This window comes from Eschrichtius robustus, chromosome 8, assembly GCF_028021215.1.
Source record: "Eschrichtius robustus isolate mEscRob2 chromosome 8, mEscRob2.pri, whole genome shotgun sequence".
NCBI classification, from domain to species: domain Eukaryota; kingdom Metazoa; phylum Chordata; class Mammalia; order Artiodactyla; family Eschrichtiidae; genus Eschrichtius; species Eschrichtius robustus.
The window spans coordinates 100,837,200-100,852,140 of record NC_090831.1 but is presented as its reverse complement, the minus strand read 5'-3'; the positions used below and the strand labels follow the sequence as shown (position 1 = coordinate 100,852,140).

General features: G+C 37.1%; 1 protein-coding gene across 1 annotated transcript in view; it reads left to right on the top strand.

Moving 5' to 3' along the window:
* FAM3C (FAM3 metabolism regulating signaling molecule C) overlaps positions 1 to 13,455 on the top strand; it is a 48,963-nt gene extending 35,508 nt beyond the window's left edge. Inside the window, exons 6-10 of the mRNA XM_068549371.1 lie at positions 1,091 to 1,149; positions 2,268 to 2,318; positions 4,814 to 4,898; positions 10,429 to 10,555; positions 11,149 to 13,455. Coding sequence (XP_068405472.1) covers positions 1,091 to 1,149; positions 2,268 to 2,318; positions 4,814 to 4,898; positions 10,429 to 10,555; positions 11,149 to 11,238 — 412 coding nt within the window. The 3' untranslated portion in view covers positions 11,239 to 13,455. The remainder of the gene's footprint in view (positions 1 to 1,090; positions 1,150 to 2,267; positions 2,319 to 4,813; positions 4,899 to 10,428; positions 10,556 to 11,148) is intronic.
* The last annotated feature ends 1,486 nt before the right edge of the window (positions 13,456 to 14,941 follow it).

Here is a 14,941-nt window from a genome sequence, read left to right as displayed (position 1 = left end):
GAGTTCTATGAAAATCGCCTAACACATTCTGTGAGAATCAATGGCTAAGTTAAATTTATAATAAAGTATATATTTTATTATTTGTAAAATGTGTGCTACAGATCCTTTCTGTCAGTAAAATTTATAATAAACTTATATCATTGGTTGGGAATGTAATTATTCACAATAGGTAAGAGATAGAAACAATCTAAATGTCTGTTGATGGATGGATAAAGAATAGATAGATAGAGGTATCATATATGAATACGGTTGTGTGTGTTCACACATATGCAGCTACCCCCTCTCCACCAACCTCAAACCACCCTCAATGATTGTTAATCATTGAACAGCACATCACTGGGAATTTTTAGAATAAAAGGTACCTACAATTTTAGTTTAATAATTCTAATTCAACAAACTGAACTGATAACAAGCAAATGTATTTTTCATACCTTCTGTTTCACAGTATTTATTATCTTTATGTCATGGTCTGTGAGCTGCTAGTGGTTGATTACCGCAGAATGACATTACAAGTCTTATGGTTAGATGCAGTAATTATATGAATACAATATTCCTTCTTCTGGGTATTGAGAAATTTTGCCTTGGTAATCACTAAGAGAATGTTCACAATTAAGTTAAATTCTTCTTGCTCTCAGATTATAAAAGATTTTAGTAGCATCTCGCTTCTGTTTCATGTCACATTGATATTGTAGAAAGTCGAAAAGAGGTTACCCTTGTTTGTTCCCTTGAGGATGGTGCAGACCGTGTGCATAATGTCCACATGTTTGAAGGATTTTCTAAAATGGTATTTCATAACCTGACACACAGAGCAGCAAGAAATAGTCTAGTATTTCAGCACTAATACTTTGTAATATGTATTTCTATTCATGAAATCTTATTTAAGAACATTGCTTTAAAATTATTCAACGTTAGACTGTCTTCTCTGACTTGGTAGAGACCTTTCAGTCTCCACTGCAGTACGAAACAATTGTACGTATATATAACATCCCCAACTTTTTTTTTTTTTTTTTGTCATGGATGGCTTTGTTTCTCTAATGTATGTTTATGTTCAATATCTAATTCTAAATTTGTCTTGACTTTCCCCCTTCAGTTTAATGAGTGGTGTTAAGAATAATGTTGGAAGAGGGATCAATGTTGCCTTGGTAAATGGTAAGAATAATTATTTTAGCTTATGAATGTACTCAGTGGATATTCATATGTCCCAAAGTAAAATGCACTCTAATATCAAGAGATCAGGTCAGAAAGAGCCAGGCTTGACATTAAAGCCCTCCCCGCACCCTCCCAAAGCACCAGCTATAGGTCAAGACTCTGCATCTCAGTATTTATAGCATGCTTTCTTGGAAGCATCCAGCTTGCTGTCCAGTGAGTAGCGAACTTCCCATGAGATTGTCAGGATACAACCAATCTAACATTAAGTTGATGAATCCTTGCTGCAGATTTTGGAATCCTAACATAATATAGATGGACATGAATGAGGGTTTGTAGAGTGACAGAGCGTGGTGGACTATTGGATGGGGTGCGGGGCTGAGTGAAGAGTAGGAGTCGATTGTAGTTTTTCAGTATCGTCCACACTGAATCCTGAACATCTCGAGTGTTCTTGCAAAATCACATCTGAAAATATGAACCCATGAAGTGAGACTCAACTGCATACTCGTCTTCTCTTTCTGGGACAGTCACCCTTGTGTAAATCTGTATAGGGTGATTATAAACCACAGCCACCTTCTCCAGTTCACGGTGTAGGTAAATATTGTTTACTTCTTTCACAAGAGATACATTTTTGTGTTTCTACTTTCTTCATTTTCTTAGGTATAAAATGTTCTATAGGTATTTGTCTATTTAATTGATAGCAAAAAAAATTTTTTCAAAGGGAATTAAATATGATTTTTTTGAAAGATGGCTTTGACGATAGAAAATAGCATGGATTCATGGTTTTTTTTTTAAAGGTTTATGTATTTTGGGGTAATTTTAAAATAAGGGAAGATGGTAACACATACAGATGAAAAATATCTAACTTCGAATGGTCTACAGTCAACAGTGAACTTCTCTTTGCTACTCTTCAGCTTACAAGATTAGTGAGAAAGTCCTATTCAAAAAATACCCTTTTAGAAAAAATTTTCAGATGCATACAGTTCAAATTTTAAGTATTTGTCATAATAATTCTTCCTCTGCTAATGAATTCACATCAATCATTGGATAAGATCATTTGTCTTATATAGTGTAGAGTGTATTTCAGTTGCATAATTTGCTATGAATTCATTCTCTTTCAGGAAAAACAGGAGATCTAATAGACACCAGATATTTTGACATGTGGGGAGGAAGTAAGTGTGAATAACATATAACTGTTCTGTTGCTGGCACTGAATCACATCAATATAATGTAGCCCATTAATGAGAAAATAATGGTACTAATTTTGTGTTAGTTCATTTTATTACTCTTTCTGTTCACTGAATGTCTAGCTGTATTTAAGTGATCCGTCATACTGCATACACTTTGCTTTTTATAAAAATTGTTGGTGATGTGTAATTAAGAGCAATAATATCACAATTGAGATTTTTAAAAATCTGAGTCCTGTTTTTTGCAGGACAACTAATTCAAAGCTTTGGGCTCTTTTAGGTTTCTGCCTGACATTTCTAAAAAAAAAGAATAAGTAATTTGAAGAAGGACATAACCAGTATAAGCATTCTTAGCTGACTGAATTGGTTTCTTTTCATATGATTTTTCAGTCTCAAAACTAAGTTTATAACCAGGATTATTATTCAAGTAGATGAATATTTGAGAGAAGGAATGGAATTTCCTTTCTAGTTTACTGGACTTAGAACAATCCACAGATAATCTTCCTAATTTGGAAGTTCCTCAAGGAGCAGGTGGAAGTTAGACACCAGCATGCAGAGGGGAAGGAACTGGCACCTCGAAGAAGAATGTGCCTGAAAGAAGGAAGGCCAACACTGATTTATCTTTTGATTCTTTTCTAAGTTGAGGCTCTCCCCTGTACCTCCCCATCCTCATCCGCTTTGTATATTCCCTGGAAGCCAGCAGTTGTTAGGCTTCCTGAAATTTATCTTGTTTTCAGACCATTCAGCTTTTCTAATATTTCTTCAACTTGTAATGAGATAATGCATGTATTATTTAGTTTTTAAATGAGATCAGAAGGACTTTGCATAGCTGTCAAAACTGTATAAACTTAAAATGTACCATCGATTTTAGATTCTAAAGGCGTAATTGGTTCTACCAAAATTTATTGCATGGAAAAACTCTTATAAAACTATTGTTGGGACTTCCCTGGTGGCGCAGTGGTTGGGAGTCCACCTGCCAATGCAGGGGACACATGTTTGAGCCCTGGTCCGGGAAGATCCCACATGCCGGGGAGCAGCCAAGCCCGTGCGCCACAACTACTGAAGCCCCATGCCTAGAGCCCGTGCTCTGCAACAGGAGAAGCCACCACAATGAGAAGCCTGCGCACTGCAACGAGGAGTAGCCCCCGTTCGCCACAATTAGAGAGAGCCCGCGCGCAGCAACGAAGACCAAATGCAGCCAAAAATAAAAATAAATAAATAAATTTATAAAAATACAAAAAACAAAAAACTATTGTTGAAATCAGTCATGTGACCAGAAGCTCTGGTATTTCATCTCAGGTGGATTAACTACTGCTAAAAATACTCCTCAAATTAAGAAGAAGTTGCAATTTACTGCCATCTTTGGATTTAAATCGAAGTGATTTGTTAGCTGCTCTGTTACATTTTTTCTGAATTAAAAATGCTATTATTTTAAGATAGAATTCAGTTAGAGAAAATCTTTGGAATCTTTGCTGTGGAAAGAAACTGAGTAGATTTGAAGGAACCCAGTTTTGAAGTAGTATTAGACTTGGGGGCTGTAAGGAAACCTGACATTGTGAGGAGTTCAAGATGTAGAATGATTTGCAGTACCTGATCAGCCTCTTTGGCATCATCGGTTTATTGTCACTGAAGTGGTGTTTAAGCCCTTGTGAATCTTGATATACTAGATGAAGCAGGTAACGACTGCAATATTTACCTTAATTAGTTTGGCTTTTAGTGATAGCTAACCTACATTCCTTCCCCTAGTTTATAGTAAGTAGATATGCCCAGGAGTTTCTTTAAATCAGTGTGTGTGTGTATACAGTTGTCCCTTGTATCTGCAGGGGACTGGTTCCAGGAACCTCCACGGGTAGCCCATAATCTGCAGATGCTCAAGTTACATAATTTGCCCTCCATATCTGCAGTTATGCATCCGCGGATTCAGCCAAGTGTGGGTCATGTGGTACTGTAGTATTTATTGAAAAAAATCTGCGTATAAGTGGACTCCTGAGTTCAAACCCCTGTTGTTCAGGGGTCAACTGTATACATATTTATATAATTTTTTAAAATTACAGATCCCTTTGTGCATTAAATAAAAGTTCTCTATCTTCATTTTTAGAAAAGTATCTGTGCAAACAATTTGCCATGTACTCAGGGAGTCCATGAGCCTTTCTCCTGCTCCCCTAAATTTCTTACTTTAAATCATAAGTCATGCTTTAATATGACTTTACTATATGGTTTTTTCGTTTAGCCCCTGGAATATCAGTATAAAAAACATACAGGATGAATCAGGATTGGGAAATTTTAAGTTGATGAGAAACTTAATTTTTAACCTGTTCATAAGATTTGTCTTTCTTTTGGTTACTCTACGTTAGAAATTATTGATTTACAAACACTTCATTTTTTATATTACTAACTTTTAAGAGATTATCATGATGGTTACTCAGTCACTTAAAAAAAAAAAACAAAAAACCAACCCTCAACCCTTTCTTTTTTTTCAGATGTGGCCCCATTTATTGAGTTTCTGAAGGCCATTCAAGATGGAACAATAGTCTTAATGGGAACATATGATGATGGAGCAACCAAGTATGTAAACTTAAAAATTTATGCAACTTTTCAGAGTTATAATTTATAATAATATAAGAAATACATTTTCAATGAAAAAATTTACAATATAGAGCAAAGTAATCCAACTTTCAGAAAAACACCATTAACATTTTTTTATTTTGCTTTCTTCTTTCTTGTATTTATCATGATATATTGTGAAATTAGAATCACATTGTACATGAAGTTTGTTATACTCTTTTACGTTCTGTTTTTAACAACTATATAGTTTTCTCTGACAATAATATTCTTCAGTAGCATTTTTTTATGGCATTTCCCGAAGTGTGTTCCGTGAACACACTTTAAAACTGTAATGGCTCTTTTAACCTTTTATCATGTTAAGTTTCTAGGTCATTTTACCCTCCTGGTTGCATTTCTTGGGCATTCTCTAGGTGATTATTGTCTCTCTTAAAATGGTGCCCCAAGTTGGACATAGTGTTCCCAGATGTGGTCTGGCCAGTACAGGGTACAATGGAGATGCTAGCTCACCATGTTTGAGAAATTACGTCTAATATTCATGGAGACTAGTGTTGCATTCGTTTTCTTTTGGCAGTCACATCACATTTTTGGTCAACTTAAATTCTCAGATCTTCTCATTTGAGCTCAGATTTTTTTTTTTTAAACCACTGCCAAGTCAGGTCTTCCTCCCCATTCAGAACTTGCTTTTGTTTAATGTGAATGAAGGACTTTATATTCATATATCCGTGTTAAATTTAATTTTGCTGTTATTGGCCCACTTGGTCTTGATTCTGACATTTGTCCTATGAGGTCTCTATGGCCCAGGCTTCGTACTCTCTCCAGAGTCATTCAGGTGTCTAAATCTAAGTCATTGGCAAACATGTTTACCACAGGCAGTGTGCCACCCGCTGGAGGCCACCTCCAAGGGATTCATCTATTCATCACCTGCAGAAACTACTTTTCAGATGGTTTCCACTGTATCCTAATAGGCATACCATTCAGTTGCTGTTTAATTATTTTATTTTCTGAGACCATCAGATACTCAGTTGAAATTCATGAACGATGCTAATTATAATACCCTGATCTACTGCCCCAAAACCTCTTCTAAATCTGAAATATATGAGATGATGTTAACTTGGCTTTATTTATTCCTGCCTCCTTCCGGCTACTCCCTCTCTTTCTTTTTTTTTCTTTTTTTTTAAATTAATTAATTAATTTATTTTTGGCTGCGTTGGGTCTTTGTTGCTGCGCACGGGCTTTCTCTAGTTGTGAGTGGGGGCTACTCTTCGTCGCGGTGCGCGGGCTTCTCATTGCGGTGGCTTCTCTTGTTGTGGAGCACGGGCTCTGGGCGCGTGGGCTTCAGTAGTTGTGGCTCATGGGCTCAGTAGCTGTGGTTTGCAGGCTCTAGAGCGCAGGCTCAGTAGTTGTGGCGCACGGGCTTAGTTGCTCCGCAGCATGTGGGATCTTCCCGGACCAGGGCTCGAACCGGTGTCCCCTGCATTGGCAGGCGGATTCTTAACCACTGCACCACCAGGGAAGCCCTCCCTCGCTTTCTTTTCTCCTTCTTTGTGTAATACTCACAGGAGATGCATTCTAAAATTTCTAATCCATTCTAGAATTTTGCTAGGAGTTAGAATTAGTTTTATTGGACCATTGTTTTTAAAATTTTCCTTGTCTTTTTTGAAAACTGGAATATTTAACTAACTTTTAATGTCTTAGCATCTTCATTTTCCATGATGCTTCTAAAATAACTGACACGACCTTGAAGACTTTATTAATAAGTTCCTTAAGAATTTAAGTGTGTGACATGTGTGGGCCTGGAGGCTTAAATTTATTTTAAAGCACTTAATATGGACATTCCTGAACTACTTTTCCCTTTTTATGTTGATCGAAGAGTGTTTGCCTCCCTGGAAAAGACAGTTGTGCTTTGATCTTGATACTATATCATTCTTGTGAAACAGTGGGTCCCTTTATTATTTGTACTTGGTAGCAAAAGTTCTCTCTGTGGCCTTCAGTAGTTGTATGAGTCTCATCTCATTTTGAGCACTCAGGTCTTCCTGGTAGTAGTAGTATTAAAAGTTTTGTCATTAGTAACATGATGTGCCTTGTATTTTTGCACACTTCCTTTTCTCAGTTTGAACCCATCACACAATGTAAGTGGACTCAGGGAGTTCAAACCCATGTTGTTCAAGGGTCAGTTGTATCTCCAAAATTAATGCTATGTATAAATATATTAGTTACACTACACTCACTGCCTTTTAAAGAAATGGGGCATTTTGATACCTACGTATCAAATGCTCAAAATATTGGCTGTGTTGCATGGTTTTAAACTTCTTTTTGAAACATGAAATCATCTTTTATTTAGTTACATAAAAGATATCAAAAAGGAATAATAAAAATCCCCCAGATTCTACATAGGCAGATTAGAAGACTTTAGAAATTATTGAGAAAGTTGTCTTGTTCTAAATCTATAGTTAGATATACATAGGGACATGTGTCAGGGGTGCCCAAGACCACCCCCAGGTTTGATGATTCACTGGGAAGAGTCACAGGACCCAGCATACAGACCTGCTCACTCACTGCTATGATTTGCTACAGCAAAAGGATACAAAGCAGAATCAGCAAAGGGGAACTAGCAGAGAGCAAAGTCTGGAGGAAGCCAGGATCGAGTTCCTCTCCCAAGTGGAGTGACACAGGACATGCTTAATTCCTCCAGCAACAAATTGTGACGACACTATGAAATGCTGTCCACTAGGGAAGGTTATTAGAGACTCAAGGCCCGGGGTTTTTACTGGGAGCTGGTCATGGAGGCACCCTCTGCCTTACATATCCCCAAATTCCAGACTCCCAGACAGAAAGTAGGTGTTCAGCATAAACTGTATTGTTTGTACAGTTTAGACACAGTGAACCATTCTGATCAGTTCTGTGAATGGGGGGAGCCTCCCCAGATCCCAGTTTCCAGATGCCAGCCAAGGACCAGTCTTGCTATTAGGGCTTTCTAAGGCCTGTTTTATTAACCCTTTTTTGCACAGGACCTAAGGGTGTTCTCATTGAAAAGTAAGGAAAAATTAACGGGATCAAAATGCAAAGCTAAGTTTCAAGTTGCTTCTAGATCTTTGGCTAAATTGGCTTAGTTTATTCATACAGATCAAAATGACCACTTTTGAAATTTGGAAGTACAGAAGGAAAAGTGACTGCCCTTCAATATATTTAATTGATGTAAAAATTTTTAGATAAGAAAAAAATTTATGTACTTCTGGCTGGGGGCCAGGCCTGCATTTGGATAACCACCTACTTTGCAAGCAGTTTTTGTGTATGAAGCAATCTCTTGGCATTTGTGAACCTAACATTCAGCTATTTATGAGCAACCCCGAAGCCTGTGAGGTGCAATTTGTGATTTTTCTGAGATGTAACTGAATCAAGCCCTGAGGCTTTCCTCCAGGAGGTTGTCATTACTCTGCCCAGTAAGCCTGACCTCTGTACTTCAACACCATTTGTTCTCGATAAAGCAGCAAAACTCACTACTAGTACTGATGATGCAAGTAAAATGTTCTAATTAAGGAGCCAGAATTAAAACATTTGGATAAACTAAAGAGTGGAATATGACAGTCTGCAGATCCATGACATCCTAACACGATTTAGAAACAAGAAAACAGGGTTCAGACAATACTTTCTGGGAATGTCCCTCTAATATACAAGTTGCTTATCAAGTGAGCAGACGAATGGAAGTGATAGCTAATTCACGTAAGGATGGGTACAGGAAACACAGCTACAGACTTTGGGGAGAAAGTCAGACTCGGGTACACGTGGTTCTCTGTGAAGGTCTCAAAATCTTCAGAGGCTGAGACTTCACTGGTCCTTTTGCACAGCCATTTCATTTATTTTTATTTCCCTTGATTATAAAGGCATCGCTTTACGTAGATGAGTCTGAAAGGCTGAATATTCCAGGGCTGCCCCTGATTTTCTCACTGATTCTAGTGAACTTCCCCCAGGAGGATAGCAGTGCCCAAGCTATGGTTAAAACAGCTCCACTGCCCCATGAATGTGGTTTGTATAATTGTGGAAGGCTAATAACATATGTAGCTCTTTCCTGTTTATGAAGCTTTTTTTAACATAAAGTATCCCGTTTATCTTCAAGTAAGTTACATTAGAACTGTTGCGCCTCATGTTTCTTTCATTTATACATTAAAGGAGCCAGCTGATATTAGCATGGGCTGCTTCAAAGAAGGCTGCAGGATAAACAGGCGCCTTCCTCACTGGCCCTCCGGCTATTTTGCAGCCAATGATCCTCCACTTATCTGCAAATATAAAACTTGCCTTGCCTCAGATTTTAGAAGAACAAACCTCTCTAATTGACCTATAAATGCCATCTTTTGGGTGATACAGAGGACTTACTGGCCAGATACCTGCACAGGTGTCCCTTAGTTATCTTTTTGTGTTTTTTTTTTTTTTTTTTTGGCTCTACAACCAGCACGTATCTTCTGAATTTCTTCTCCCTTTTGAGACAGAGGAGAGATGGAGACTCACTCAACATTAGGATAAGAACCTACACAAAATTCCTTAAAGGCATCTTTCAGTTAGCTGTTTCCCTAGCAGTTGCCTTTTGTCACTGCCCTTTCTTAGCCGCTATGTGGTTAATATTTTCATTTTTATTAAAAAACCACTTGGCAGTTGTCTCTGAAGTAGAATTTATATCCCTATTCTCAAAATTCATTTTCTTTTAAATAAAACATCTGGTGTTAGAAACATCCAAATTTCTATCAGCATTTACCTTTATTCTATTCAAATGTAATTTACAAAGGGTTTAGTGGAGATTCAAAGTGATTTTTAATTTTACAAAGATGTTAGTTGCTTAAGATCTTGGATTAACCTGAATAGGCACCTGCTGACTACAGTTTCTCTTATTTATTTGATGGATATAAATGAAAATGAATTGTTGTTGTGAAATAAAGACACCTAAAAGGTACTTCTAAATAGTATGAACTTGAAATTAATTTCTAGATTTCATGGCTTTCATCACTAAAGAATTCAAATAGGACTTCCCTGGTGGCACAATGGTTAAGAATCCTCCTGCCAATGTAGGGGACTCAGGTTCGATCCCTGGTCCAGGAAGATCCCACATGCCTTGGAGCAGCTGAGTCCGTGCACCACAACTACTGAGCCTGCACTCTAGACCCTGCGAGGCACAACAACTGAAGCCCGCACGCTCTAGGGCTCAGGCTCCACAGTAAGAGAAGCCACCGCAATGAGAAGCCCACGCACCACAACGAAGCGTAGCCCCTGCTCGCCACAAGTAGAGAAAGCCCGTGCACAGCAATGAGGACCCCATGCAGCAAAAAAAAAAAAAAAAAAAAAAATTCATTTAAAAAAAAAAAGAACTCAAATAGTAGGAATGTTACTCTGATAAAATTTTTTTTTAATGTTCTCTTATCTAAGCCAGCATTCTCTCATTTATTTCATGGTTGTATGTTAAGTATCCTAACTGTATCAGTATTACTTAGATAACATACAGGGCACTACATTTATTGTATTATTCTTTTTCTCCCTCTTTAAGACTCAATGATGAGGCCCGGCAGCTCATTGCTGAACTGGGGAGTACGTCTATTACTCATCTTGGTTTTAGAGACAACTGGGTCTTCTGTGGTGGAAAAGGCATTAAGACAAAAAGCCCTTTTGAACAGGTTTGTGTCTTAGGCTTTCATAATTAATGGACAAAAGCAGTTGTGTGAAACCATGCAGGACCTATTCCTATCCCAGTTATTTGAAACTTAGATAAAGCAGACATTAAATATGTTTATGTGTTTTTCATAGGTTCTTGGTAATCAAGTATTTGAAATCACCGTGGCACTATTTTGATTTTAAACTTAAAAATAGTCAATTCTGCATGAAAATTTTTTTCCTACATGACAATGCATTGGCATATGTTTAGTTTTATCTTAAGCCTTTTAGGAAGTTGGTTATTAAAGATTTTAATTGAACTTTTGTTACTGTAATCAATTAAGTTTAGAAATACTTTAGAACTCAGTAGAATGTAAACCTACTTTTGACTAACAAATAATCCTTTAAAGACCATCTGCAGTGTTTTGTTCTTTCAGCTGTTATTTGAAGGTCTGCTACTACATGCCAGACCCCAAGCGTTGCTCATTTAATATATTGAACAATAATTTATATGTTGATAGAAGTGTTACTGAAATGAGTACGCATAAGTATGTTATTGCAGATATGCAGTTCGCTGAAGTTTTAAAAACTATATACTATGATTGTGTTCCAACAGCACATAAAGAACAATAAGGACACAAACAAATATGAAGGATGGCCTGAAGTTGTAGAAATGGAAGGATGCATCCCCCAGAAGCAAGACTGATGTGGAGAAAACTGAAGGGAGCATACTTTCACTTGCTAATGGGAAAGCCCTAACCGAAAAACTACATGTAAATATTTTAAGAGCATGCAGCCATCTCGGTGTGTCCATGACCATTATCTCTTTTGATATCAGGATTATTTATTGCTAACGTAAATAGACATCTTTGTAAATAGTCATCATAATGAGCAAATCACTGAACCATTTCTAAGCACAGCTCCCTAATGGTACAATGTTCAGACTGCGATGATAATGGCATCTTTTAATTCTAAAAGCATTACACAATGGATAACTGAACAGATTTGAAAAATGTATTGATATATATACTAGTCGCTGTGAAAAATCTGTCATGGAATAATATGGGTTTTAGGGAGGAGACTTTGTTTTCTTTTATATATATATATGGCCTTTTGATGATAGTATCTTTTAAATTAAAAAGATATTGGGCTAGTTGTGTGTGTAATGTTACTTTACAGTCTGACTCCCCTGTTGTATTTCTTTTCTTAGTCTTTCTCTTTCCGTCCCAAGAAACCTGGAAATAAAATATGAAAACTTGTATCAAATATGTGAAGAGCACAACAGAATTCTTCATTTAATGTACACAGTAAAGAGGAAATATATGAATGTAGTTGCATCAGGGCTGTAGCTTGCTGGATTTTGAGTTAATAGTGTGCATGAGTTGATTTTGCATAAGCTATAGAGTAAGACGGGGGCGGCGGGCAACTCCACAGAGCTGAGGAACCAGGCCAAGTCCCTTCCCCAGCCTTGGTAGGTCATTCAGGGCAGCATGTCAGTATAGTTAGAGCAATACTGGCCTAAGTTTTCCTTATTTAAGTGTCATCAGCATTGACCAAGTGGTTTGGAAAGAGGCATGTTTTAATGTCACAATAATTTTGGATTGTAAACCAAGAAATTCTGTATTTACTTTCATCTAACTTCGTAAGAGTAATTTTTGCCTGAAAAGGTAACGACATATTTAGAAAGGTCCTGATTACTGATTGGGACTGATACCGTTTAAAAAAATAATTTTATTTGACACACAATGACTTTATACCCAATTCTACATAAAAATATAAGAGATCTACCTTTTGTTAACTTCAGATGTTCACAAAATGACTCAAGTTTTTAAAATATTTTTAGGGCATTAAATATCTATTGTGTGTGAAGTATCTTAAACTGGAACATAAAAAATGTAATGATCAAACTGCTATTCCCAGTAAAAGGCAGCACTTCAATTTTGGATCTAAATTTTAGATGACTTATATAAGAAAAACTAAAAGCAGTATTTTTTATTTTGCTGTAAACCAAGGTGGAAGTTATTCAGCTATTTCTTAAACATCAGTGAGTTTGGGGGTACTGTTTCTTCCCTCAAACTGAATGTAATTCATGAATAAATGCCCCTTACACATCTAAACAATTTTTGTAAACTTTTCAGATTTTTGGTGCTGATACGCTAAATCACATTCAGCATGTATGTTTTGACATTTAAAATACTTCCCTCAATTCTGTAAATTAAAAGAATGGCTATTTTACAGTTCCAGGGATTGTGAAATAAGTGTTGCTTTTTTAAAAAATAATGAGAATAAATACTCTTGGTTTTGCATTGTGAATTTTTTTGTATTATCTGGCAAAGTAATATGCCTATAGAACTTCACACTGAGGTTTGTCAAGTGTGTATTGTACTGCTTAACATGCAAAATTAAAGTCATTCCTATGGGTAAACACACTAATATCCTCAGGATATATCTTAACATGGATAGAATTTAAGTATCTAGATGGCAGGACATCCCTTTCAAGATAAGGGCTATAACATGATAGCTTTGTAGAGGTGTATAAAATGCCAAAAGAAGGGATAAAGATTGGTTATGTAACTGCTTTCATGCAGTTTGCTATTGTTTCGATTCTGCCTTGTATACATTATGTCAACATAACTTTGGAAGCAATAATTTTACTGTATTTTATTTTCAGGTAGCTTTTAAAAATCAGCATTGTAAATGCAGCAATGCTCATTTAATGTTCAGAATTTTCATTAAAATCAAAAATTTGGCATTGACACTTTGGTTTTTTAAATGGTGTTTAAGGACTTATGGATGTGTATTTTTTATTTGTAATCATAGAGGCTGTCCCAGAACAAGTATATTATAATATGCCTGTTAAAATTCAGCAAAGACAGTAGGAAAATAAGTGATATGGGGAAATTAAAGAAAAATTGAGCCAGAATCTTTATATTCCTGACTTTAATTTGATTAAAGTTTATCATTGTTCTTTCTATATTGTATTTGTTTTGAAATGAATTAGCTGATATTTTATCATTTTTTGCCAGAAGAAGCTCAATGCCTTTAGCCTGAAATGCACTTTATATTTAGTTTATACAAATTATACATAGGTTGACCCCCCCCCCCAAAAGATGATAGTTTAATTCGGTTTCATTGACACTCCCCATTCTTAAATTAAAGAATGAGAAATGTGCTGTGTTCAGTTAGTAGAGCAGTTGAAAGTGGAAATGCATTTACAATAGTTTAAAAAATGAATGTGAAAGGGAAAAATTGCTTGTGTTGATCAGGAAAAAGATTTGCCACTTAACCTCTTCAGCTGGGCCTTCGACAGCAATAAGTGCATGTAAATTAGGAGTTGTAGAATGAAGTACCAGATCTTACTTCTTCTAAAGCATTCCTCAGAAGCGTTCTTTTGCTGTCTCTTCCCAGGATGATTTTTCTGTTGTAGACTTGGTTTTTGATTGGCACGTGCCAATGGCTAGTTAATCTCTGTTTCCCTCAAAGCTCCCTCAATTTAACCTGGCCTCAGCCTCTACTATTGCTCCTCTCCCCATCCCCATCTCCTTTCTTGAGGTTCCAGTGAAATCAAGAGTTAGATGGAGCGAAAAGTGGGCAGGCCTGGCCCGGGAGTATCAGGGAGCAGCAAGGGATGGTGCAGCCAGCCTGGTGAAAGCCCGTCTGGAATCTAAGAGGTGTCCTGCCCCAGAACCTTCCTCCAGTCCAGTGAGGGGCAGAGTACTGGAGGGCAGCTGTATGAAGGAAACACTTTCAACACTAAGATGTCTCTTCTAGGAGTGCTCAGAAAGGAAGAGGGACTGCCAGCCCTTTGGGTAGAGACAGAAGAGAGGTTTCTCTTGGGTTTGTTCCATGGGTAGTTTATAAGCAAACGTAACACAGCGAAGACAGTCTTCCCAGTACAGCTGGTTCACAGGTACAGCTGGTTCACAGGTACAGCGGGCTGCCATCGCTAAGCTCCCTGTTCAGCTCTGCAGAAATCATGCCTACCACTGGAGTGTATTGACTATTGAAAGAACAAGTTGAAACTCAAGTTGGCAAAAGATAACTCGCTTTTATTAGGGAAAATTGATTTATGAACCTGCAAGCTTCTAATGTTCCATATAATCATCCCATATTGTTTCACTTGATAACCAGAGAGGAGCAGGGCCTAAAATCTTAAAGAGGAGAGAATTCTGTAATTCGACAGGGTAGCCTACTGGCTAAGAGTACACAGACCTGCCTGAGTATGTGTCTCGGTTCCACCATCAGCTACATGAGGACCTTGAGAAAGTCAGTATCCTCTCCTGTAGAATTGGGATAGAACTGTGTATTTGTGGTGTTTACCAAAATGCCTGACACGAACTGCTCTTTAAATGCAGCTGTTAGCATTTCTATTATTGCTATGTCTTTTGCATTCTAGTAATGTTTTAGCC